This window comes from Monodon monoceros, unplaced genomic scaffold (genome assembly GCF_005190385.1).
Source record: "Monodon monoceros isolate NGI ecotype Baffin Bay Population unplaced genomic scaffold, NGI_Narwhal_1 Super_Scaffold_10, whole genome shotgun sequence".
Classification (NCBI taxonomy): domain Eukaryota; kingdom Metazoa; phylum Chordata; class Mammalia; order Artiodactyla; family Monodontidae; genus Monodon; species Monodon monoceros.
The window spans coordinates 49,782,662-49,809,695 of record NW_021703766.1 but is presented as its reverse complement, the minus strand read 5'-3'; the positions used below and the strand labels follow the sequence as shown (position 1 = coordinate 49,809,695).

General features: G+C 52.1%; 1 protein-coding gene across 1 annotated transcript in view; it reads right to left on the bottom strand.

The window, feature by feature from the left end:
• Positions 1 to 227: 227 nt before the first annotated feature.
• The window catches only part of ARHGAP35 (Rho GTPase activating protein 35), a 118,655-nt gene continuing 91,848 nt past the window's right edge, over positions 228 to 27,034 (bottom strand). The window contains exons 4-7 of the mRNA XM_029211604.1: positions 16,117 to 16,194; positions 14,393 to 14,524; positions 6,228 to 6,333; positions 228 to 5,463 (exon numbers count right to left, since the gene is read on the bottom strand). Coding sequence (XP_029067437.1) covers positions 5,106 to 5,463; positions 6,228 to 6,333; positions 14,393 to 14,524; positions 16,117 to 16,194 — 674 coding nt within the window. The 3' untranslated portion in view covers positions 228 to 5,105. The remainder of the gene's footprint in view (positions 5,464 to 6,227; positions 6,334 to 14,392; positions 14,525 to 16,116; positions 16,195 to 27,034) is intronic.

Here is a 27,034-nt window from a genome sequence, read left to right as displayed (position 1 = left end):
AATGCCTGCTCCCAGGGGCCCGGCTCTGCTGGAGAATGCCTGCTCCCTGGGGTGCTGTGGGACCCTCTCCCTCCATGGCCAGAGACCCACCGCGCTCCTCCCGAGGGTCTGAGGATGGAGCCAGCGTCCCCACGGGGCCTGAGGGGGCCGGAGCCTGGCCTGCTGGCCTGCCCGGGGTGGGTGTGCTCAGGGCCCGGGGAGGAGGGGCCACCTTCATCTCTCTCAGGTTTGGTTTTTTACAAGATTGATTTATTAACTATGATACATGTCACATAAGGCCTTTTCAGTTTTTTACACCATTCCCATTGAGACAAGTACAATACTCTGTAGCAAATACATGATTTTAAAAAACAAAACCAAACAAAAACACCTCAGTCAGAGATGCCTCAGCCTTAGTTGATGGCTGACCATGCACTAATCAGGTTGGAGCCTCAAAAAACCCACGTGTTTAAAAAAAAAAGTTTGGAAATTAAGCAAACATTCCTAATACCAACTAGAGGATGTCCTGGTTAAAGCCCCTAAAACACAAAGAAATAATTGTTATACTTTCTTTACATACAGTTCTTCACTTTTGCTGCGAAACAGAATTTTGGGCACACAGCCAGACTACTAACACATTTCAATACCATTAATGTTTTGTTTTGTTTTTTCCTCAGGAAACTCAAAATATTTGTTAATTCAACATATATAAAGATCATTTAACATGTGAAAATACAAGTACCAGAAAAATAAGCTGGCAGCAGCACTATTCCGAATTTTCAAACAAGTTTTATTCCCAACAATTCAGACTTTTTAAAAATTTCTTTAAATGTACACAGGGAACATGATTCTTTTTTATGCAAACAATAACTTACGCCCTGTCTCGACTACACTGAAGTGTAACATCACTGCTGTTGGAGCTTGCCGAGGGGGGCTGCTGGGCAGGAGCTGCAGGCAGCCGCCTCTGACCCTCGAGGAGTCTGCAGGCGGGCGGCCGGCTGAGAGATGGCTCTCAGAGGAGGTGGTGAGAAGAATCCTTCCCTTCTAAAGACAGCGGTGGCGGGCCCAGGCCGGGACCTTAGACGAGAGTGGCCCTTCCCCTCACGCCAGGCCTTCTCTGGTGCGATCACCAGCAGTCACGGACGTGACTTGGGCTTTCGGCATACACGACTCAGTCGTCCTTTCACCTAAGCACGAACGAGCGGCTTGAACCTGCCCAGCAACTGGAGTGAGGGCAACTCTTCCGTCCACTGTCTGCGGAAACCAGCAGTGCCAGGGAACGAGCACCGCGACTGTCCCCAGCAAGCTGGGCCCGTTCCTAGGCCCCGCGGCACACCATGCCCATCGCACACGAGGAAGGTGGTGTGAAGGAACTTGGTCCACAGCAACCCACCCAAATCCCTGGAGCTTCCTTCTCTTGGAAAAGCAGAGCCCTCAGTGGCAGAGCCAACACTTCCTCCAGCAAACATCCCCCCGCAGTGTAGGTCTCCTCTTAGGAAGGGACTGGGGAGGGCACAGATGGAGATGACCTTAGATTACAAATGCAGCTGACTGGTTTCCGAGTTTCAGGGCTGAGGCCGGAACACCCGTGGCCTAGGGGATGGCGTCTCTCTAGGTCACCCCCCCCCCCCCCCCCCCGGAGGAGCCAAGATGCAAGGACGAGGGAAGTTGTGCTCTCCCAGCCCCTCCTGGCCGGTGTGCTGCCCCTATGCTGTCACCCCCTGTCCACCCTGGCAAGGACACACACATTCTGCTAGAAGAATCTCACTTGCAGCATGCATTCTGCTTTAAGCAGGAAGACCAAGATGGCAGTGGATGTAGGAAAACCCAGGAAACAGCACTCAGTATTTCACATTCCTCCTCAAAATGCCAAGTGATGGGAAGAACTTGACAGAACGCAGGAATAAATGTGCTGTGATACCCACATGCAACACAACCAAGAACTGAGGGCAAATTCACAAGCCACGCCTCCTAACCTTGGACCACTTCCCTCTGTGGAACCATCGGTGCTGCAGATCCAGAATCAGCCTTATACTTAAAACCGAGGGCTGTTCATTTCCAGCTCCTGGTGCCTACACTCTTGTGGATGTAGAAAGAACACCGGACAGGGAGAGAGCTTCCGGGCACACTGCTATTTTGCTGTGAGGCACCGAACGAGCCCCATACCCCCACTGACATGCTCACCCATTTTGGCAAAAGTGAATTAATGCCTGCCACTCCCTCAATTCCTAGAGCCGTGGTGCAGCTCACATGAGAATGACTTGTCAGATTAACTTTCCAGAGCTTAACACACTAGATGAACGGGAGGTGTGGGGTGGGAAGCATTCCAGTTACGGGTAGCCTGCCCCAACACACTCCCACACTCGCCTTCGTGGGTCCCCTCCAAGTGCCCATTTGGTCCAAATGATGACCCCCACCCCCACCCCCAGAGGCCAAAGCCCAGGGCCCAGCACTGCTGCTGGTACCAATGCCAACTCGGGATGAACGTCCTCCAGCCCGAGAGGCAGAAAATGTAACTGAGTTAGCAAAGGAAACAAAGAGGAACCCCTGAAGCTTCCTGTCCGATTGTGGCTTTCCGGGCATGAGCCACCAGCCCGCACCTGCACAGTTAAAGCCCTGGCAGGACATTGGGGGCAGGCACGTGAGGGGATCCCTGCAGCTGCCCAGGTTGGCTGGCCGGGGGCACCATGGGACCGGAGGCTAACCTGTGGAAGCCTGGTCTCTGCTACTCCCACATGGGTAATGATGCAATGCACAGGCGTTCGCCCTTACCGTGTCCCTTCCCCATCCAGAAAAATCACCTACCACTTACAAGGACTGTGCAGTCTCAGGGTGGGAGTTGCCTGGGAAGGCAGGACAGCTCGGGGCTTGTGAAGTTCCTGGTGCAAAGCCAAGGTTGCAGCTAGCCCAGTGTGCCAGCACAAAGGGGTGGTAGTGTAGACTGGGCAGTGGGAGGGATCCGGGCCACTTCTGTTTTAGTTCACACATGGGACAGTGGCCCCAGGCCACCCCCACCCCAAACTGGGGCTGACTGGGAGTAGGTGAGCATGACCTAGAAAAGGCAGAGATTAACGGCGTCATTTCCTCACCTGCCTGGGGCTCAGAGCTGAGGGAGTTGGAGGGCCAGAGAAGCATGAGTCTGACCACCTCAGTCAAAACTAAACACAAACACTGCCTTCCAGCCAAGCCCCGACCTATAAAGCATGAAGCACAGATCCACCAGAACAGAAGAAATCCGGCATCCAACATTTACCTAAGACATTCATGTACCTTGGATTTGTTTTTTGACTTGTATCCCTAAGGAGGCGGTAAAACTTGCAGGGATAATTTAGTTTTTCCAAGCACCTTATTTTGTCAAACTAGAAACGGTGAGATATCCAGCTTATCCAGAGAAGTCAGTGAGCAAAGGGCCTACCTACCCCGCCCTCCAACAGCCAACAGGAAGCGTTTGGGGCTGGGAGTGGCGGGGATTGTTCCGAGGCATCTTTTACTCTGTCAGGTCACCCCGCTGAGGCAACCCAGGGCGTCCTGGAACACACCACAGGTGCTGCTTCTTAAAGTGCAAAGAGACCCCAGAGGATTACGCAGCGTGTGGGCCTCCACCCCACGCCCAGGGTACCTTAGTGTCAGGCTTCTTCACTGCAGAGGCCATGGCCCAGCCACGGGGAATGGGGGGCAGCCAGTATCTGTAGCAGCCTTAGCACGGTTGCTGTGTTTGGAGGGCGGAGGTGGGAATGAGAAGGGTTCTCAGGGGCCAGTGGAAAGGCCAGGAAGGGCGGGGGAAGGCCACGGGAGGAGGATGGTGTCAGGCAGGCACGATGCCCTCCTCACGACTCTCACGGTCTTTGTACCTTTAGCTCCTCTGGGCTCTGACAGCCTGGGAGCTTGAAGGATGGCCCTACATGGCACCAGCAGACCACCGTACTTCAAGAGTTCCCCACACACGGCCCACTTCCCACAAATACCCCTGCTGGCGCAGTATGAAAATGATTCAACACCAAACACACTGAACCAAACCCCAAGTGCACCCTGGCGCCCTCCAGCTGCCCCCACCCCAACCTTGCGCGCGCGCACGCACGCAGCAGCAGCGTTTCTGGAGCATTGTAGTGTGTTCCAAGGCAGACCAGTATCTATGCTGGTCTCCCTAGCTCTTCCCACCAGGGGCTCAAACTGTCTTCTTGGGGTGGTGGGGGGCATCTAGTGACAGGACGTAAGTGGGACCCCAAAAGGCTCTCAGGCAACCACCCCCGGGCAGGCACCCCCGCTCCGCTGTCACCAAGACAGGGGTCCGCGTCCACCTGTCTGCCTCTCGGCAGAGGTGGGGAGAGAGTTACATCTCGACGTCTGTAGTTTTCTTCCTTTTCTTTTTAAAAATCATTGGAGGGGGTCTTCCCATTTTTCTTCGTGTTCCTGTTTTAAAGGGAACGCATCCCCAAAGCCTGTGAAGCGACGAGGGGGTGCGTGGGGGGTGGAAGCGGCGACACCCTCTCTCGGTCCAGGCACGAAGCTACCCTCCCTCTGTTCTGATCTGTGCTCAGCACTGTACCTCGGGATGGCAGAGCCGTGGCCTACATGTTCCCAAGGAGGCTGCTAGACAGGCTGCACGGGCAACGGGGGTGAGGTGCAGATACGGAAGGTGGGAAGCGGCAACAGACGGGAAGTGTTCTCTTTAGGGGCTGCCGGCCCCGTCCTGGGGCAGCCTGAAGCCCCAAATCTCCTCCTCCCCTGGCCAAAGCCCGTGCTCTGTCCAGTGGGCGGACGCCCTGAGGCTGGTGTGCGCAGACAGGTGGGGGAGGGGGTCCGGGGAGCAGTGAGCGTGTGGAGGGCCACAGGGTCGCTGCCTGGCTAGTTCAGTCCTCAAAAGGGTCCAAGTCAAAGGGCAGGGCCCCGGCTGTGGCCTGCAGCCAGCCCCAGGTCTGCAGTGCTGGGGCTCAGGGCACTGGACGGCCCAGCCTCTGGCGGACTGTTGGCTGGTGGTGCTACCGCTGAGATGTCGAGAAGGTGAGAGGAGAGAGGGGACACCCTCCCCACCCCCGCCCCCAGTAGACCCGGTTTTGTTCAAGGCCAAACGCTACCCCGACAAACAGAGAAGACCGTGTCTCCTTTCGCCCTGGGCCTCGGGGGGCTCACAGCGTGTGTTCGGCTTGAAGCTGGGAGGGGAGCAGTGGCTGCATCGGGGACTGGGGGGTGGGCGGAGGCGACTGGGGCGGTGACGGCTGACTTGTGACAGGTGTGGAGGTGAGGAAGGGCACGGTGGAAGCCAGGGCAGAGGGGGAGCTGGGCGTGGCGCCGGGAGGCTCGCTGATGGGCCTGTTGTGGAAGAAGAAGGGGCACTGCTGGATGAAGAGCTCAATGATTGTCTGGTAGGTCCGTGTGGCCGTGAGGGCGTCCATGGTGCTGAAGTCGGGTCTCATCAAGGTGGGCCAGAAGCAGATGGACAGGTTCTCACTGGTCATGAGATTCACCTTGTTGTTGTGGCTGACTCTGCAGGCGACACCAAACTCAAGGTCAGAGCCCTGTAGCAGGCCTGATCGAGGATCTCGACCGACTGTGCTCATGGTCATTGCCTCGCCAGCTGCTCTCCTGGCCCGCCCACCCGCAGCCCGAGAACAGAAAAGGCCCCAGCACAGCTCTCCAGGGCCCTGGCCTGCGAGTTGAGGCCCGAGCCCCTCCACGCCCCGTCCTCTGTTCCAGTGCCTCACGCGGCTCTGAGGCCCAGCTCACGGGAGGCACCCCACCCCCCCAGCCCCGTGGGTGGACAGGATGCCTCAGGGACTCTCCCGCAGGCCCCCAAAGCGGGGCAATGCTCTGGCTGTACAGAGAAGAAGCGTGTGTATCCCAAGCCACGGTTCATAAGACACCACTCTGTCAGGAGAGGAATAGGTCTGACTGGAAAACAAACCTACTGTGTGTGTGAGTAAATGCGGGAACCACGCAGCTAACTGGTTTCCTGACTGTGGCTCCCGCACTTGCTTGAGTGCAGTTCACTCTCTTACACCGCACACCTGTCTCGGCCCAGCGTGCTGTCACGCCAGTCAGGAAACACGAATCCTGGAGAAAGGACTTCGGGTGTGCGGGGGGCCACGCAGGCCTCTCTCAGACAGAACCAGGACAGGAACCCGAGGTGGAGGAGCCAGCAGCCCAGCAGGCTGAGGACGGAGCCTTGCTCAGCCACATTCTACAGCCAACTGGCCCCGACTGGAGGTTTTCAAAGGAGGGAAGACCAAACAGCAAGCCCTGCAACGTACTTGTTCAGGTGAGAGATGACATATTTGAAGACTTCATGGTTTTCCTTCGGGAATCTCTTGAGTACCTCCTTAAGGGCGTGTAACTTTTGCTCACGGTCATTGATTTCTGAGGAGAGAGAAAACCAAGACAAGGCTGGTGGGCCTGGGGCTCAAAGCAGATACTGGTCCTGGGCACTTGGTCAGACTGGTGGGTTGGCGGCCAGGGAAGAGTACGCTGTATACTCTACCTTCTCTGAGGGAAGCCCAACCCCATCCTCTCCCTGCAAGCCGGTGCCCAAGGCTGGCACACCTGGCAGTGGCATGGGGCTAGGGGTCAGGCCCACCTCCGTGTCCCAGGCCCCTGCTGAAGGGGAGCGCTGTACGCCTGGGGCTTCCTGGCCCCCCCCTACCCGAGACTCCACGATCCAGAGAGAATCTACCATAAAGAACACCGTTCTTTGCTCATCCGGTTGCCCCTGGAGACAGGCATCCCAATGCAGAAAGCCTGCCTGCTTCCTGACCAGACGGGTGAGCGCTGCCACCCACCCACGCCAACAGACGGACTAGGGAGGGAGTTTGTCACAAGACCAGGGCTCTGTCCTTTTCCTGGAGTCACAGGGACCCTCCACATATCTCCCTATTGGAGGAGCCGATGGAAACAGCGGGGGAATTCTTATGTAGTTCATCAAAGGGACGACATACCCCCTTCCCCCACTACTGCCCAGAGTTTGCCCATCACGGAATCCTAATGTACTGAGAGAGGGAAAATATGCTAACCCAAATGAAACGCTTAATCCACGCCAGGCCTGGCTCGGCGAGCCCTCACAATCCTACGAGGCCGGGGCTGTTATCACCCCACTTCAAGGATGAGGAATCTGAGGCCCAGAGAGGTTGCAGACATCAGCCTCTTGGTCTGGGAACCAAACCCTCTCCAGATGGCTTCAGAGTCTGAGTGAGGACCGCTGTGCTCCCTGGGGCCCTGGTTCCCCTTCCTGAGTAGACCTGGCCTGCCTTGTCTGGGAGAGCCGCCCTGGGCCAGTGGGACAAAAATGGTCCAGAGACCACTTGGAACCAGTTGGTCGAGAGATCTCTCTGAGCATGGGAAGGTATCCCTGAGGCCACTTGCTGGAACTGAAGGCTATCTCTAGGACTCCAGGGCTCATAAAAATCACAGGAGGATCCCATGAAGAGATGGCAGCTCTCCCACAACTGATGGCTGTGGGGTAGGTGGACAGGGGGTTGTTCATTAAGAAATATGATGGTTCCTAACTGGTCTGGGGACATGGGCTCCTTTAGGATAGATGAAAGCTCTGGACCCTCTCCCACAAATAAACTGTGTACAGCCCTGTCTACGATTCCTGGAGCTTCACAGACTCCCCAGACCCGCATATTCTTTAGGAAGCCTCTGGTCTCCTAGTTAAGAACTTCTGTAGGAGGTGATGTTCCTAGAGGGTCACCACAGTCTGGGAGCCTCAAGCTAGACTCAGAAGGACAGACAGAACATAAACGGCTGGCGGGGAGGTGTGGGGAGGTACAGGGAGGAAGGGCTGTGCGGTGGTCTAGATCTCGTCTCTGAGACCAACCAGCTGCGTGATCTCGGGGGAGTGACACGTCTGAGCGGCAGTCTCCCTGCCCATGAAAGAGGCTCATGACAGTGCCTCCTTTACTTGGCAACACCACACCATGAAATGAAGAGCTCACAGCCAGACACACAACAAGCACCTGGGAGCAAGTCTGAGTTTCAGGGAACCAGTGGAAGAGGCGGCCGCCAAGATGGCAGGCATGGAGCTGAGAGTGTTCGCTGGCAGGCTAATGAGCATGAAACCGGTGAACGTTTTGACTTGAGAGCGTGGCTTGATAAAAACAGTGTTTTGGTAACATCTGTCTGTTAGAGGATGACTACAAACCCCCCCACAGGAACTAATTATGTGGCGCCATTATCAGTTTCATTTCTCTGAACCCAAGACTTATTGTAAGGGTTCAACTTCAAGGGCACACTTTTTGTCTGGCCTTGAGTTTCAAAATCCTTTACTGTTACGTTTCAATAAAAAGTTTACTTAAAAGAAGGAAACGGCTCAGGGTGGGGGCAGGGGTGGAGGGATGAACAACTGTCCTGGAAAACACGAGACGCACGGGCATGCTGAGTCTCACTTAGAATAGCTGCGCCCTTCCAGACGCGGCTTCCGGAGGCCTCTTCTAGGCGCCCGCACGACAAGAACACAGCTGTGTACGAACAGCAGCACCTTCAAGTAAGAGCCCAGCCTCACCCGTCCTCCTGGCTGGACGCAGGAAATGGGGCTGCTAATGGCACTGCCTGCCCGGGACGGCCCCTCTCCTTCCTATCTGCTGAGCAACAAGGACGGCTGCTCCGTCTCTCTCTTCCGGGCGGCGGGCCAGGGGGATTACAGAACCTGCTCGGACAGTGATTCAAGGGCCACCCTCAGGCACGCCAGCCTCTCTCCCCCTCCCGGTGTAGCACACCAGCAAGGTGCCTAACAAGGCCCTAGACGGAGGGGAGGGCGGCGAAGGGAACAACCGGAAGCCTCCCGGTGCAAAGCCCCATGAAGAACAAGGTCCACCTCACGCACAGCCTTCTGATCTGACCTGTCCTTCTGTCTCGATGTTCCTCCAGCAAGCACACCACCACCAGCGTTGAGGGACCCACTCACACCGGCCGTCTTTTCATGGTAGTCACGACACCAATGACTTCTTACCTCTGGAGAGCGCAGGAATGTCGGCGGGGCGATTTCACAGTTGCTGTTTGTGTCGTCCTCCCACCACCAGAGGGCAGGTGGGGCTGGTTTATCCCACATGCTGGCTGAGAAGACCCGCTCAAGAGGCAACACCAAGGACACAAGGCTGGTGAGTGGAAGGAGTGGTGGGCACCAAGCTCTGTCTCCAAGTCCAGCACTCCTGCTCTGGGTCACCTGCCTGCCACCACGCTCAGAGCCCTCGCCAGCTTCAATAATCCTCTTTGAAAGGGGTGAAGGGCTCTATAGGGCTCAGGCCTCCTCAGCTAAAGAACCATACTTTTTTCTTTTCTTTTTTTTTTTTTGCGGTACGCGGGCCTCTCACTGCCGTGGCCTCTCCCGTTGCGGAGCACAGGCTCTGGACGCGCAGGCCCAGCGGCCATGGCTCATGGGCCCAGCCGCTCCGCAGCATGTGGGATCTTCCCGGACCGGGGCACGAACCCGCGTCCCCCGCATCAGCAGGCGGACCCCCAACCACTGCGCCACCAGGGAAGCCCCAAAAACCATACTTTTAAAACCATGTGTCTGTCAACTGAGACATCAATACAGGTTCACGAGAGGCATGTGAGGTCAGCTGAATCAAGACGAAGTCTGGGGACTTCCCTGGTGGTAAAGTGGGTAGGGCTCCGTGCTCCCAATACAGGGGGCCTGGGTCCAATCCCTGGTCGGGGAACTAGATCCCGCATGCCGCAACTAAGAAGTCCGCTTGCTGCAACTAAGAGATCCTGCACGCCACAACGAAGATCCCGCGTGCTGCAGCACGAAGGCCTGGCACAGCCAAAATAACTAACTAGATAGACAGACAGATAGATAATTAAAAAAAAATAAAATAAAATAAAGACGAAGTCTGGATACAGACCAGGGAACTTAGAACTGAGGTCCCAAGAACTTTGGAGCAAGAGGAGAGGACAGGACTTGCCTGGTGGCTCAGTAGTTAAGAATCCGCCTGCCAATGCAGGGAACACGGATTTGAGCCCCGACCCGGGAAGATCCCACATTCCGCGGAGCGGCTGGGCCCGTGAGCCATGGCCGCTGAGCTTGCGCGTCCGGAGCCTGTGCTCTGCAACGGGAGAGGCCACAACAGTGAGAGGCCCGCGTACCACACACACAAAAAAAGAATCCGCCTGCCAAGGCAGGGAACACGGGTTTTGAGCCCTGGTCCAGGGAGATCCCACGTGCCACGGAGCAACTAAGCCTGTGCGCCACAACTACTGAGCCTGCACTCTAGAGCCTGTGAGACACAACTGCTGAAGCCCGCGCGTCTAGAGCCCGGGCTCCACAACAAGAGAAGCCACTGCTATGAGAAGCACACGCAGCGCCATGAAGAGTAGCCCCCGTTCGCTGCAACTAGAGAAAGCCCACGTGCAGCAACGAAGACCCAACGCAGCCAAAAATAAATAAATAAATAAATTTAAAAAGAGGAGAGGATAGCCAGAGGCCACTGGGGACCTCAGAGGCTAGCTTGCTACACCCCTCACAGTATACAGAAAAACCAAGGCCCAAAGAAGTAAGAATGCTGGTCCGAGGTCACACAAATTGGTGTCAGGGGCCCTAATCCCAAACACTGCTCTTGCCCTGGCTGTGTCACTCTGCTGCCATCTCTGGTACCCAGGCTGTCAACCAGGCTCTAGGCTTGGATCTGCTACCGCTCAACCCAGTGCCTAGAGGAAACTCCCTGATGGATTTTGACCACCTTGCACACCTGCACCACCAGAAAAGGAAAACACCGGCGCAGGTCACAACCGCTCAGCGGTGCATGCAGCTGCCAGTGTCCTTCTGGTGGGAAATGACCCCAAGGCTGAACTCTCCCTCTGCTGGGCCCAGAACGGAAGTTTCAGGGTGTCCTTCTCCCGGAGGTACGACCTTGCAGTAACCTGTGCAATGTCTCCTACCCGCCAGATGAAGGCAGGGACTGCACACGTGTCTGTCTGCTGCCATCTGTCCCTGTCCCACGCAGGGCCTGGCACACGCTAGGAGATGAGGAACACCCCCGTGCTCTTAAGCAGCTAACTGGACAGACAAGAGGAAGCAGGATCCCAGAATTAGCAATATCACAAGGCAGCATGTGAACAAGAGCCCAATGAGCAGCAAGACTGGCTCACCTGGCGACCTCGCCAGTCAGTCATTTATTAATCTCTAGCCCTAAGTTGTCTCATCTACAGATGGAAAGGGTGAGACAATAAGCCAGCATCCTGAACCATCTGGGCTCATATATCCCTTTGATGATTTTTTTTTTTTTTTTTTTTGCGGGGGGTGGGTGGGCCACACTGTGTGGCTTGTGGAATCTTATTTCCCTGACCAGGGATCGAACCCGGGCCCTTGGCAGTGAAAGTGTGGAGTCCTAACCCTGGACTGCCAGGCAACTCCCATCCCTTTGACAATCTGATGAAAGACCATGGTCTTCTCTGTAGACTTAAATGCACACACAGAACTCACAAGCAGTTTATGGGGGCTAACGAGGCTCTGAGGCCAAAGGTCCTTAGGCTCAGAGCCTCTGGACCAAGACAGAGGCAGCTCTAGGGCCTTTCCTGGCACAAAAGACATAGGACAGGGTGTGCGGGGACTGCTGGACCAGAGGGATTCCGGATAGGTGGTGGTGGGGTTTTGGGGGGGCTGTGAGAGGGAGAGAAGACGCGGGGCAAGAATAAATGATACTGTTTCTTGAAGGCTGGGGTGAAACGTGAGGACGAGACAGAACGGGGAATTCAAGCCCCCTCTAGCTGCCTCCTGAAATCCTGGTCCTCTCTGAAGCCAAGCTCAGGTGCCGTCTCTTCCACGAGGCCTTCTACCTTCCTCTCTCCTTACTGCGTTTCTGCACTTCCAGCTCAGGTTGCTTCACGCTGTCTGGCAGAGAACTTAAGTGAGCACCGGGGAGGGCAGGAACCACGTCTCGGCACAGGTCGCGCCCAGCTTGCCCTCCCTCGCAGTGTGGGCTGCGGCTGCTATTCCTTTCTCAGTCTCCCACACATCACCTTGAACGCGGTAGGAAAATAACTGGTGAACAGTCACGAAAACCTCCATTTGTAGGCAGAATTTCAGCAATGTTCAATATTGTGAAATCTTGGAGCTTACAAAACACTTTGATAGTGACCTTGATATTTGTTGTGATGGGATCGGAAACCATTTCCAAGCCCTTAACACACACAGACACAACAGCTCTTAGGTATTACGTGGAAAGAGCTGGTCAAGTTGACGTTGCCATGGAAACCCAGCCAGGCTGAGAATAGCTACTTTTGGGCATGAGAATCTTTGTTCCATCATGTCCCTTAACACTAACTTTGGCACTGCCTGGTTGGTGTTTCTGGCTCAGTTAAGCTCTGGCACACACAGCCCCACTCTTAACTCAACTGTTAAGGCCGTGAGAGGTGCCATGTCAGTGAGATACACTTCTCTCTACCAGGTTCAAGACAACGGAGCTCCAGCTGACTAGCTTGGGGCACAGGAAACACACAATGGGAAGAGGAAGCGGAAAATCTCCACCCTTTTCCAGGCTGCAGTAGCAGCAAGAAGCTCCCTTCCTCAGCAGGGGCAGGCGGCGGAAGCTGCTGTAGGAAGGCAGCTGATTCCCTATCAATAACACCTTCCTCTCCTGCCCCCTGTGACCCTCCCCAAACAAAAAGACGCTATGTCAGCAATTCCCGCAGAAACAATGGGATTCTTTCTGCGGGGTGCCAGGACTCTACAAGCCTCTAGATGGCGCCAAGTCAAGACAAACGCTGTCTGGAATCTCTGGGCTTCCAGCAAGCTGGGTACCAGCCCACACCTTCTCTTCCCAACTTCTGCCCAGAGACAAGCTTAGCTTACATGGAAAGAAAGCTGGCTCTGGATGGAGATTTCCCATGTGTTTCACATCTGAGCCAGCCTGGAGCCTGCTAGAGAAGTGACTGCTGGGAGGGCCTCTATCTTCGCATGGTAGGACCAGAGCAGAAGCTGGCACCTGTCCCCACCCCCTAAGTCATCTGGAGAAACCCAGACTCCTGTCCTGAGAAGGTAGAGGGGAAAGAAGGCCAAGGAACCCTATGACAGTCCCAGAAGCTGCCAGTGCTTCTACCCACCCCTGTGGGCTTGGATAAGATTGGGGATGTGAACAATTTCAATCAGCTAAGATGGTGTGTGTAAAATATGGTGGTGAAGGCGGCACCTAGACTGTGGAAACAAACATCACAGGAAAGGCAGACCACAGAACAGAGACTCTGGGGGCTCTGCAGCACTGACAGCAGTCAGGTTCTGACAGGGACACCCCTCCATAGTTGGGCTTCTGTCAGCACCTCTATTTCCCGAAGCCACTAAGAGTCCATGACCCACATCTTAAAAGTCCTGCGAAGTTGTGACAGCCCCCAGAATTCTGCCCACACCATCGGCTTTGTGAGTAAATCGTGTTTGCTTAAAACTCCCTCTTTTGAGTTGGGCAGTGGCACGATAAGACTAATGTGCTGGGGTCCCAGGAACACAGCTCCCTTTCCACTTCCCCACCCCCTTGGTCGCTGGCAAAGACACTCCCTTCTGTAGCTGCACAGCAGTGGCTGCTTCTGGGGTCTTGGCCCACCCCACCAGAGGTACAAAGTAGAAGGCTGCCTTTGGCTAAAAAAGTTCAGAAATGTCACCCCGTGGAAAGCTTGGAGAGGTCAGGCCCCCCGCCTAGAGCACTACATGAAGTCCAGGAAAGGCTGCCCAGTGGGAAGGTTCCCACATGGTGGACAAATGCCTCTGGAGAGAGGCAAGCCAGGGCAGAAACAGCTCTCGGGGCAGGCAGGATGGCGTGCAAGGTGACCATTAAAACCAGAGATGCTAACTTGCTGCAGCCTCAAGTGACCATCTGGTCAGGGCCATCGGAGCTGTCCCCTTCCCTCAAGAGGATGGCTTCCTCAGAGGCTATCTGGCTCTGCACCACACGTTAATTTCCTTCTAAGAGAGCTGGGAGAAGAGGGGTGAGCGAGAGGAGGGCAAAGGAAAGTAATACACCTACCACCTAACAGGTCTGTGACACAGCCTTGCCTCCAGACCTCTCCGAATCTCATTTAATAAATACGAGGAGGGATGGCAACAGAGGTAACTAAGGGACAGGGAAGGTCACGCTAGCCACGCACACACTGTGAACAAGCAACGGAGCAGAGATTTGCCCCAAGTCCGACATCAAAACCAGGCTCTCAGCTCACGGAGTTCTGGGGCCACGTGCAACTTTCTTGACAGAACCCTCAGAGAAGCACCTCTGGTCAACCAAGGCAGGGGTCTAATGTGTCAGCCCCTTCGGTGCCACCTTGCTAGTCCCCTTTCCTTACGTCCTTCACATCTCAGTTCCAAGAGTCCAAATGTCAGCTCTCTGAGGGCAGGACCCATTCTTAAGGCGCTGCACCCCCTCCCTCAATTTGCCCAACACAGAGTCCGCCTGGGGCGCTGCCAGGGGCCCACAAGCTACACACGGTTGCCACTACTCACTGTGTGCCTCCACCAGATCGATCTGCATGTTGTATGGGACCAGGGGGTCTGGCAGTTCTGAGAAAAAGCTCTTCATGGCCCCTGCCACAGTGTTCACTGTAAAGTCCTTCTCTGCCAAATCCAGGTTGTGATCTGAAAGGAAGTTGGGAGAGTGAGGCCAGATCAATGTAAGCTGGGCGGAAGCAAGGAACACTCAGCGCTGGGGATAAGCAGAGAAACGAGGACCCAGGGACGCTGCCCAGGGCAGGCCTGGAGGCTGGGTAGGGACTCAGGATCATCACAGACTGGACAGAAGGTGGCACCCCTGGGTGCTGCTAAAAAAGAAGAAAAGAGAGTTCTGAGGTTCACAGACAGAGGCTGACACCCAACCTTCCAAGGTCAGCCTTAGAGTAGAGGAGCTGCACCCCCCCATTCGGTGCCACCCAACTCCCCTTGTTTGGCCTGGATGTGCTGCTACCTTTTCCTTACACCCTCGCACTCAGGGAAAACAGGAGGACGCTTTCCCAAAAGGCCAGCTCCCTTTTCCTGGAAGGTTACAAAAATGCTACCAACAACTGGGCTGCCATCTCCGTCCCTGCTCCTGTGGTGATCGGGCAACGAGGCTCACTTTCCCCTTGCTGGTCCCTTCCAGCTTGTGATACCTCTGACCTCTGTCTCTAATTTTTCTTTACGTACTTTACTGCATTTCTGATCGCAACAAATCATCTACTGATAGATATCAACTGTTTCTACTGGGGGGTTGTATGTAACCCATGTTACAGATTCTGGCATATAATCAAGTGTATACCCAAGGGTGGCTTTACCCTCACTCTGACCTCATGCTTCCTATCCTGCAAGACTAACGCACATTTTCCTTCTCTCCTGGGTCACCTCCTCCCGCTGCCAGCCAGCAGAGACTGACTGTGGTGTTACGAAGTGCTATGGGCCCCTGGGTGCTGGGGTGGGGCGCCTGCTCCCAGCGCACAAGGCTTAGCTGCTGGCTCCTGCAGGCCCGCACAGGCTGCCTGGCTTGGTCTCCTGAGGCCCAGTCACATGCTAAGTTGGACCCTGCTTTGATCCCCAGCTTCCTTTCCTCTTTGGTCAGTGACATCTGTGAATTTTTACTGCTTTGGCTCATTTGCTTCTGGCATTGGTGGGTGTTACAGTTTGGCTGTTGGGTTAGGGTGGGATAGATTTGGCCATCTGGCTCTAGGCCTCTCAGACCTGATCTAGCTTAGGAGACAGAAGTCCCTGCCAAGAGCCAGTCTAACTCAGGAGAGTTCAGCTTCGGGAGTCTGGGGCCCAAGGCTCCGCTCATCACAAAAGGCTCCCTTGCTTCGTTTCTCTCCTGCAGGGACTCTGTGAGGAGGGTACTCCCGTGGCCCTGGCAAAAGGGGATTGTCATCTCAACCCAACCTTTACATCATGTGCCTGAGATTCACCCCTGCACAGCCCAGTCCAAGGGAAGCAAGGCCCTTTCCTGGTGAGCGAGGCGCGGGCCAGGGCGGGCCGGAACAGTGCCTGGATGGTGGGGTGTGGGAGCAGCCCAGCTGAAGCAGGTTTGGCGGGGATGACACTTCTGTTTGCTGACAGGGCCCAAACCCCTTCTCCTTCTCAGTCACCCGGCCAGCACCCCTTGGCTTTGGGGCTGTGTGGCAGGAGCGCCCCCGAGGGGCTCCGCTGGCAGTCCGGCTGTTGCGCCTGCCCTGACTGGCCTCCGGTGCTCGGCTGGGCTGTGGCCTTACCTTGGTCAAACTGCCTTTGCAGACTCTCCATCTCTGACTTGTTCCCGCTGACCCGGTAGATGCCTTCGGTGCTCAGTCCTGAGAAGAAACAAGCAGGTGTCTTAGGAGCAGGAAGTGGAGAGCAGAGAACGAGGAGGACTGCACTTGAGGAAAGAAGGGGAGAGTCCATGAGGCACCCACTGGGAGACAGGAACAGGGCTGAAGCACTCTTGACTTACCTAGATGCTTCAACCCACTTTGGCCCATTTTCTTTTTCACTTAAAAGTGTAAAAATATTTGCTTTTTGTAAAAACTAAAATGATACAGAAGCACATCAGACAAAGATATCTTTTGTCCACATTTTGATGTATACTCTGGAATCTTAGTTTTTTTTTTTTTAACAAAATGGAGAGAACACTGTTTTAACCCACCCATTTCATTTACAAAGTATGTTGTGAACGTAAATCATTAACTGTTTTTTTACAACATGATTTTAAAGACATCAAAATACACAGTAACTTAAAAACAATCTACTGTTAATCATTTAGGTTTTTCCAAGTTTTCACTGTTAGGAATAACCCACAATTATGTTTTTTGATAGCTAGTTAAGTTTAAAAGATTCTTGGCCGTGTGTATTTCTTACTCTGTGAATTTCCTATTCGTGTTCTTGTTCATTTTCCTATAGCAGTGGTTCTTCTCATTTTGTACTTGAATATTAAGGAACTGACTATGTTAATGTTATACATCTTTACGTTTTTTCCCTTTTGTTATCTGTTTTCTAATTTTGTGTACTGAATTTTTTGGAAGTACATAATTCAAAAATTTTAGGTTTTCAAGACCCATCAATTTCTTTATGATGTCTTCATTTGTTTTTATGGTTAGAGAGGATTTTCCTGTTCTAGATCAGATATTCTCTATTTCTTCTATTTCTTCCTTCTTGTTCTTTTACAACTTTTTTTTTTTACATTTAACTCTGCGATTCTTTTGGAACTTGCTTGGTGTACAGTGTTAGGTAAGGAAAAAAGCAATGCTAAAATTCAATTAAATAATAACATGGAGGATATAAAGTACCAAGTGAGAGAATGACTCCCTCCACCCTTCACTCCCCACCCCTTGGCACAGGAAGTACTGTGCAGCTTGCAGTGGACTCCAAGCACTGTCTCTCAGCTTGGTTCTCCTCCTCTCCAGGAAGGAAAGTCCACTGTTGCGCCCCTAAGACCATGGGTCTAAAGGACAACGACGTCACTGTGAAAACCAAGATGGGATCTCATGGCCAAACCAACCCTGGTTCCCTTCTGAAGATCACGGTTTTGAGCAACTCTGACCAGCTGAAGGGGCACTGAGGAAGCACCCTGGAGCCACCACTGAACACCAGAAGGCAGTGCGGACAGTGGAGAGAGGACTAGGCCCTGAAGTCCATTAGGAGGCTCTTGAGAGCCAAGTGTCTCAACGTCAGTTATCACCTAATTGATGCCTCTGGAGAGGCACCCATCAGGCGAGATAAACGCAGTCGGCCTGTTTCTGGAGCCCCGGATTGGTGGCAGGTGAACTCTGAAGAACATCAAAGCAGAAGCCATCAATTCCCTATAGCCTAAAAGCTGTCAACTGCACATGGGCCCTTTCACCCCAGAGAAAAGGGGGTCAACAGACCAGCCTCAAGGACGCCCTGCTGTGCGATGCCTAGCTACGAAGGAGCTGCGCCATCACCGTACTCGGCACAAGTGCAGACACCATCCAAACTCGAGGCCCTGGACACACCCCAGCCCAGTGGTGACCCTGCCCACTGCCCTCCCTTCTGGAGTTAATATTTCCTGCATGGTCACCATGTTGTGCGCTGGGCTACATGCTTTCCCACATCCACCACTCATTTATTAGATGAATGATGATGCCATCGAATCTTCAACCCCTTACGGTGGGGCTACTGGATGGAGAGAGAATACCGATGAGAAAGGGAGATTCAGAAAGGTGAAGTCCTAGGTGGTAAGAGGCAGAGTGGTCTAAGTCCAGGGCCTCTGCTACTCTTCTGCCTCCACACTGTTCCAGAAGATGCTCGACATTCATCCACCATCAGGCTGGGGTCCAGACCAGTCTCCCCCGCGACCATCCCCTCAAAGAAACACATTTGAGTGAAACCCACTGGCCCTCAGTACCCTGGGGAGCCAATCTTGAGACGGTCCATCCCCTCTATTGCTGTCAACCTCCAGAAGTTAGAGGTCAGGATGGCCCCTGTTCACCATCCCTAGTTAGTAATTTTACAATGGTCTCTTTCCTCAGTGACTTTTCTAAACCATTCTCAGACACATTTAAACTTGCTACCTATTTCACATCTCGGGTAACACGTCACATGCTTACACATGAAATCACCCACGTTTTGACAAGCCCTGGGTATGTGTCAACAGATTCAAATCTTCACGCCCTAGGTTTAAAGAAATCACTACACTTTTCTCTTTACCTGAATATCAGCCCTCTCTAATACAAAGAAAACAATGATACAAACGGCAGGAGCTTAAGAAGTCCTCGATGAAGTAGCAATACCCACAGTTCCCGAGCCCCAGGGTGGAGAGGCTCTCGGACCTGGAGAAGATCCTGACAGCCTCAGGCCATTCATCACCTTCTGGCAACCCTGACCTTCAGCGCAGACAGAGGAGCCCTCTGCATTGTCTCCTGATGGCCACCTGCCCCGGTATCACAGGGCAGAAAACAAACTGCAAGTTAGCAATCGGGAAATTATCAGAGGCGCGGGCCTGCTGAGACCTCACTAGATGGATGATCACAAAAATGGAAGCATCTGAACCACAAGGCCGGCTCCACAGCATCAATTAATCATCAACTTAGTATTTCCTGTAATCTGGACACGTGTTTATATTACGAAATCCCACTTTAAAATAGCAATTCTGCCACCGCTCTACACAACAACACGGCGTAAGTTAGGAAAGGTATCATCTACTTGGCCAGTACAATTTTCCACAACTATTAATCAGACAACAATTAAATACAAACAAAAGTCTGAGAGCAGACTTCAAACCGCAGACTGCTCGGGAAACAGAGCTAGCAACACAGGTGAGAACCAGGATGGCTGACAGAGCAAGGGCAGCTTTGCCAAGGAGCCCGGGACCGGAGCAGGGAAAGGGCCGGGGGCCTGGAGCAGGCCCCTAGGCAGAGACGCTGGATGCCAAGGGGTGTGCATCCTGGGACCCACAGACCCACACAGAAACACTCAGGGGCTGACTCTGGCTCACCCCTGCCAGCAGAAAGCAGTACCCCCTAGCCACAAGATCTGTTCCATGGCTAGAGGCCCCACTGAGAAAGCTTCAATCTTAAACTATGAGGCATCTCTACATACCAGAAATCTCCAAAGACCCATTACCATAGCAGAATCTCGGCAATAGGTCTTTTTTTTTTTTTTTTTTTACAGAGCCCTACTGATTTCTTTGGGAATCTTTTAATCTTTGGGAATAGAACAAGAGAAACAAGTTAACATGTGGGAATAGAACAAGAGACAGTTCAGAACAGCCAAGGCTGCTACCTTCAAAAATCTAAACAATTTCTATGTAGAACAGTCTTGTTCGGACGGCTCTAGAGAACAGAGCTATGACTAGACTGGGAATGACAGGAAGGCAAATATTCTCTCTCTATATAAAATAATAGTAGCCACAGCTGTCACTCATTATAAAGGGCCAGAGTTTCTGAACTCCCTTCTCACTGGATAGCCATCTGTCTGGGATGCTGTTTAAAAAGATTAATACCTGGTCTAAGAAGACAGCTAATAACACCAGTAATAAACCATTTATTGAATGCTTACTATGTGTGAGGCACATAATGCTAAGTCCTTACCGTGCATTTTTACATCCGTTCTCACAATAGCTCCTTCAGAGAGATTGTTACTAATCTCATTTTACAGATGGGAATGCAGAGGCTAAGAGGTAACGTAACATGCGCGAGGTCAGAGAGCTAGTGAATTGCAATCTGAACCCCATCTGCTTCCAGAGCCTGTGTTCTTCTACTACTGCGTTTTAAATCACCAGTTTTCAAACTTGAGCGGGCAGCAGAATCACCTGGAGGGCTGGTTATACTATAGGTTACAGGGCTGCAACTGTAGGGTTTCTGATTCTGTTGGTTGGGAGTGGGCCCCAAAAATCTTCATTTCCAACACATTCCCAGGTGACGCTGATGCGGCTGGTCCAGGAACCACATACTGTGAGGACCGCCACCACTCTAGAAGATGGTCCAGGCCTCTAAGGTCCCTCTGACTCTTAAGATCTATGATTCAATAAAATGGGGGGGCAATACACAAGGAAAAATAAATACCAGATACTTCAGGAACAAAGCATCTCCAAAAAGTATTAAAACTGGCGCTTTTTATTTGTTAGCAAGCCTCTATACGTTATTTAAACCACGGCCACGTGTGATTTTTCAAAAGGACATTAAAAAATAGAAGAGCAAAGAGGCCTTATTTTTTCTTTCAATAAATATTTACTGGGCTTCCCTGGTGGTGCAGTGGTTAAGAATCCACCTGCCAATGCAGGGGACATGGGTTCGAGCCCTGGTCTGGGAAGATCCCACATGCCGCACAGCAACTAAGCCCGTGTGCCACAACTACTGAGCCTGCGCTCTAGAGCCCACGGGCCATAACCACTGAAGCCCGCATGCCTAGAGCCTGTGCTCCACAACAAGAGAAGCCACCGCAATGAGAAGCCCGCACACCGCAACGAAGAGTAGCCCCCGCTCGCCGCCAACTAGAGAAAGCCCGTGCGCAGCAACAAAGACCTAACGCGGCCAAAAATAAAAATAAATGCAACACAATAAAATAAATAAATTTTTAAAAAAAATTTACTGAGCACCCAACATGGCAGATAAGATCCTTCACAGAGCTTTCAGCTGTGGTCTTCCTCAAAACTATTTTGGTGACAGAAGGCTAGATGACCCAGCAATGCCAGCCACGAGGCGTTCCCTATGGGCTAAGAACTGACATATTTCACCCTTGACTTCCCCATCACAGCGTCCGAGAGATGCCTGTGGCACTTGCCACACCAGGGGCCCCAGGAGAATGGAGAGGTGACCTGCAGGAGCTTGGAAACCGAGAGGAGAACCACCTTCTGCTCTGGTACACGTCTGATTTTCTGAAACGTCCAAAAAAGTTTTTATTCCTGGATCCCAAGCACCACTTCTCGGCACCGGCATTCTTGGCCTGAAGTCTTTTCGTAGTCTGCCCCGGCCAGGCTTCGCCCCTGCTCGGTCACACCAGGACTCAGTTCCTCCTAAGTTTCCTTTCTAGCAACAAATCAATACTTCCTCCAAGACAAACTCTGACTTGTTTATTTTTCACTTTCTATATTTAGATATAAAACTCAGCACTTTAGTCCTTAAAATTTTTTTTTAATTGGTGCTGCCAGTGCTGTAAAACACCCCACATCAGACAGGCTTTAACTACTAAACTACTTCTGTCAACTTTTAAGGAAATGCATCTAATAGGCCATTCTCCTTCTTTCCTGTATCCCAGAGGTAAGTCTCAGGCAGGCTAAGTTTCAAGGCCAGAGGGGTGCTGAGAACTCTGGGAGAAAAGGAAACCCCGTCGAGCATAAAGTCCAAGTTGTCTTGAAGGGGGCCGACCTCTCTGGGTCAAATGCCAACAGTGACACTGCAGTCTGTCTCCTCCTGAGGGTCACACTGCAGCACCCCCGCCACGACAGAAGGTGAAAGGGCTGGAGTGTGGCTGAGCGTTTAGCGTGGAATCACAAGCCACTTACTGGCTCTAAGATCCTGGGCGATAGCGCTTCCTTTCCTTTTCTGCACAACACAGAACGGTCCCCACCGTACGCCCTGTTGGGGTGCACTGAACGAGGTCTTAGCACAGGGCTAAGGGAGCAGCTATTATCCTAACGATCTAAGTGGAAAGCAAGCTGCCACGTGGAGGAGCACCTGAATTTTGCTGTCAGGGAGATCCAGGTTCGGATCCTGACTCTAACTTCTGCACATCTGACTCTACAGCGGATCAACCCCCACCTTCTTAGACTACTGCAAGGAACAAACGAGATAACCTACGTAAAGCCCACAGCATAATGCCTTCCCCCCTGCCCTTTCTCTACATTTTAACAAGCTTCAACAGCAGCGCCTCCCTGTAGGATGGCCTGCTCTGAGGGCTCGGCCAAAACAGGCCAGTTGGCAGAAAAATATTAAAAACACACACAGGCTTTGACACCAAAGTAACCTCAGTTTTGATCCTGGCTCTGTCTTACAGCTGCTGGGTGACTGAGGACAAATCCTTCCACCTCTCAAAGCCTTGGTTCCTCAACAAATACGGGGTTGTTTATTAATGACTATCAAGATGTTGTGAATACTGAGAATACACATATGAAAGCAAGTAATACAAATGGCTGGCACACTGAAATAATAATGATAATAATAAAACAATAACAGTTAACTTTTGCTGAGGGCTTACTATGTGCCAGGCACTTTCCTAAGCTCTGCACTAGAATTATCATAGTGAATCCACCCAATAATTCCTTGAGGTAAATATTATTATTTTTATTCCCATTTTACAGAGAGCAAATAGAGGCTCAGAGAGGCTAAGCCCAAGGCCACAGAGCTGTGTGTACATGGTGGGGGGAGCAGGCTCTGAACTGGCTCACTCGAGTCTCTGTCTTGGATGACTGTGCACTTATTTTTATTTACTTTTTCACATCTTTATTGGAGTATAACTGCTTTACAATGGTGTGTTAGTTCCTACTGTACAACAAAGTGAATCAGCTATATGCATACATATATCCCCATATCCCCTCCCTCTTGAGCCTCCCTCCCACCTTGACTGTGCATTTAAAACATCATGCTACTCCCTCCAATGTTAATTCCCTGTTCCCTTGTCCTTTAAATATTACATGTAGGCTTTATCCTATAAATGCCAGATTCATTACGGGTTAGAAGGACTTTCCATCCCTCCCTTGCTCACTTATACGCACTCATCTCTTCATTCACACCCCACTCAGTGCTCTCATCTGTCAGTCGGAGGATAGGCAGGGAGAGCCAGAGAAGAAACGCTGCCTCCTCTCTCGACAGACAGCAGCCAATGGACAGTGTCCGTGCTTTATTCCCATGATGAAGTTCTACTATTGATAACATGAAAGAATCCCCACTAGATCTCCCTGTTGCCTTCCTGTTTTGGATGTGCTTGGAATGATTTTCTGGCTCTTCTATTACTTGAACACTAGGGTCACTCTGGCCCCTCCAGTGCCCCTTTGTTAGCTGTCTTCCCTTGGTAATTCCCTCGCCAATCAAGATCTGTTTCTGGCAGTGCCAGACCTCCTTTCTCCCCATGACAGAATGCCACTAGCACTCTATTATGACTGCCTGACCAGGTGTTAGCCCCACAGCTAGGCATTGTGGCTTTATAAATTTCCAACGCCATTGCACGTACACACAGCCACGTCATAAATCTCAAGGCTGAGGAGGAAGGGAGAGAAGACATCTGAAAGGAAGAGAAGAAAATATCACACCAAGTCTGGGGCATCATATGGCTCCAGCATCTGGCTGATCCTTTATAAGCTACCCATGTATTTACTGTCATCAACTGTGAAAGAGGGCTTCTGGACCCTGCTCTGAGCCATATGAGGGGCTCTGTTTTTTTTCCTGACTTTCAAGGAAACACATAGCCCAATATATGTGTTTAAGAAAACCACTATGACAAAGTGAACCTTAGGCCAGCCCAGAGTTAATACCGCTCTTTCTGGGCAGCACGGGATGGAGGGGAGAGGAGTGTGACCTATAACTGAGGTGAGCAGGCTGTACTTTGCAAAGCAGCAACGAATGTTCAAAGCCAAGAGCAGCTGGGAGACCCTACTGCCAAGAACGTGAGCGTCCTTCGGGCTCCAAGTGTGACTTCGCCAGCACACTCAAGCCCAGTGGTGCGGGGGTGATGGCAGTGTGACTCGGAGGTGAGCTAGTGCCACTGCGATGGGGGGTGTGTGTCCTCACTGACTAAACAAAGAGCCACCAACAAAGAAACAGCCAAACTAATACACAGGTACAATACCCCCCCCCATGCGTACAATGCCAACTTCCCTTCCACAGCAGGCCCCCAAGTAAAGCCCCTTGAGGTCATAGGCAGATTCCTCTGAAGCATTAATGAGGGCAGAGATTAACTTCTTTCCGGTTCCTCATTCCCAATGAACCACGAAAGGTTCTGTGATGTCACCAATCACAGCCCAGTGTCCCTCCTTTCCTGGCCTCTCTTTCCTCACTAAGAAAGTACACTTCATAGGTTAGAAGGCTGTTACCACTCTGGCATTAAATCTGATCGTGGTTACTCTGCATCTAGGATACAATACAAAGTTGTCCACATGCGGCCTGGGTGGCCTGCATCACCACCTGATCCTGCTGCCCTCTCCCAACCCACTTCACTCCAATCACGCTGGCCTTTCAGAGTCTCAAAGCGTGAGCCCCTCCTGCCTCCGAGCCTTCCTATAGGTTGTTCCTTCTACTTCTACCTCCACCTTTTTGGCTGGCTGAACATTGCTCCCTCAGAAGTCTCCACTGACCCCCAGATCTAAATTAAGGCAGTTATGATAATAAAAACTGCTTACATTTATGCAATCCTCATATTTTGGGCCAGGCACAGTGATAAGCGTTTTACATGCATTATCTCCGAAACCCTTACGACAGCCCTATGAGTTGTATACTACCATTATGACTATTCCCATACAGACTCCAAAGCCTGTGTCTAACCACTGCACTACACTACCCCCATACTTTCTCTGTATAGCAGTGGGCAAAACTTCAAAGTTACTGTACAGCTGTGTGATTATTCACTGCATGCTGGTCCTCCAAGGAGAGAACAGGCATGTTTTCCGATTACCGTTCTATGTACTTGGATTTGGCACAGTAACTCGTGCCTGGAGAAGGCATTCAGTTAACTATCCACAGAAAGGAGGGAAGGAGGAACACATTCCTGAAAATAAAAGTGCAGTTTCTCTGGCTGAAGAGAGGAAGGAAGCGGACTGAAGTAGTTTGTTCTGAACCACCCTCGTGCCTCAAGGCATACTGGCAGGCCTCCCAGCCCACAGAATACGGGAGAGGGAAGGCCTCAGGCCTGGCCAGCACAGAAAAGGTGCTTCCTACACAAGCGCACCCAACTCCTACCTTCCTTTATGGACTCGTTTCCCTGCCTCCACTACTCCCTGGAGAAGTCATCGGGACTGAGTGAATTCCTGATCTCACCAGGGCAAGCCATCTGCTGCTCTCCGTGTGGTCGGTCTCTAGATCTGGCCTGCTCACTTTTCCAGAGCAGGGCAACGGCTTTGCTTTGCCTGGGATCCCCCACAAGAGGGTTGCACCCTTTCCCAGAAGCTGGACAGAAACACACACACACACCCCACATGAGGAAGAGGGAGGGAGGCAGCGAGGGCCCTCAGTCGAGAGCGGGTGCTGCTCCCCAGGCTGCTGTGACAGGACAGACAGCCTGCTGCACTGCCTGTCGGGGCAAAAGCAGTCTCATCTCCTCTCCGCCGGCGAAGGGCAGAGCGGCCTGTCCACCAAAGCTCACTGCTGGGGAGAGGGAAAGCGCAGCGGAACAGGCAGGCAAGGCAGGCCTGTTGGAACTGTCTTGGGGATTTGGGCTTCCACCCAGATGATTTCTGTCTTGGATGGAAGGGCGGGATTACTCTGTGAAACAGGCTTTACTTCGTTTTGGCTGCTGGGCTCTCCAGGCAGCTTGCCAGGGCATGCTGTTCCGATCAGGGCACTGGGTCCCAAGGAAATCTGCTAGTACTGCCGAGTCACAAGCTACATGAACGCTGCTTATCTGAAAGAGCCCAAAGTGGAGCTGACTGCCTGCTTTTATGGCAAGAAGGCATTTTTGGAATGCAAATGACTTGTGTTTAACTTATAAGCAAGCAGAATACAGGAGGGTGGTGAGAAATGGGCACGTGGGAAGTAGTCAAAAAATGTGGAGAAAGCTTTGTTTTAAAACTATTTGGATAATGAGAAAGCAACTAGCTAACCTAGAATTATAGGGGGAAGGAGAGATTAAGTAACACAGAACCCCCATAAAATCATAGCATATGAAACCACATACCTCATATTTTAGCACTTTACCATCAATTCAAAGCAGCATAAGTATGGCAGTTACTCACATAAAGCCCGTTGGTATATTCGAGCTGTAACTAACTGCACCTAGTAAACTATTATAGTGATAGGTGGGGGTATCTCTACTGAAATTAGCTGCCTTTTCTGAAAGACAGAATCACAAAGATCTAGGCTGACTGCAGGGAAATAACTGTCTAGATTTAACAGCTCTAGTCCCACCAATTCCCTTCCATGATAACTGTAGAGAGTGGCTATGATAAATGAGGATGGAAATATGGAGGCTTTTTTTCAGGGCAGTCCCAAGTGGGAAGGAACTTGGTAAACTTCTGAATCCTTTCAGTCTGATGCTACAGAGCTCACAGCTTCACCAGCCTGAAGCACAGAAGAAAGGGCTGGAATGTGGGTCCTTTCCATTCTGATGGCTGTGAGTGGCCTCTGCCCAAAGAACTCCAGGATTTGTTCCCTCTCTTGTAAAAAGGGATTAGTGCTACTTTGAGATTAATGCTGTCCTCTAAGTCATGGGAGAGTAGCTAAGAAAGCAGGTAGGGTGCTCTAGGAAGAAAAGGCCCTGCGTGAGCACCGTCCTCCCGGCATGACAAGAGGCTCACCGGCCCAGGGCTGGGCTCTTCCTGCGGCTCCTTCCCAGCCTCAGAGGCCACTGGCCAATTCAGCCCTAGGTGTCCACAGAGGGGCTAAGGAAGCCCACTGGCAAGGTTTTAGACGCAGGAGCCCTGGAGGGAGAGCAGGGACAGCGTGGTATAAAGGAAATATATATTTGGTCTTTGTCCCTAGTTCCCGGCACAGAGCTCCTAAAACCCTCAGGAATTTCCTGAGTGATAGGAGTGTCTTTTGTTATTCATAA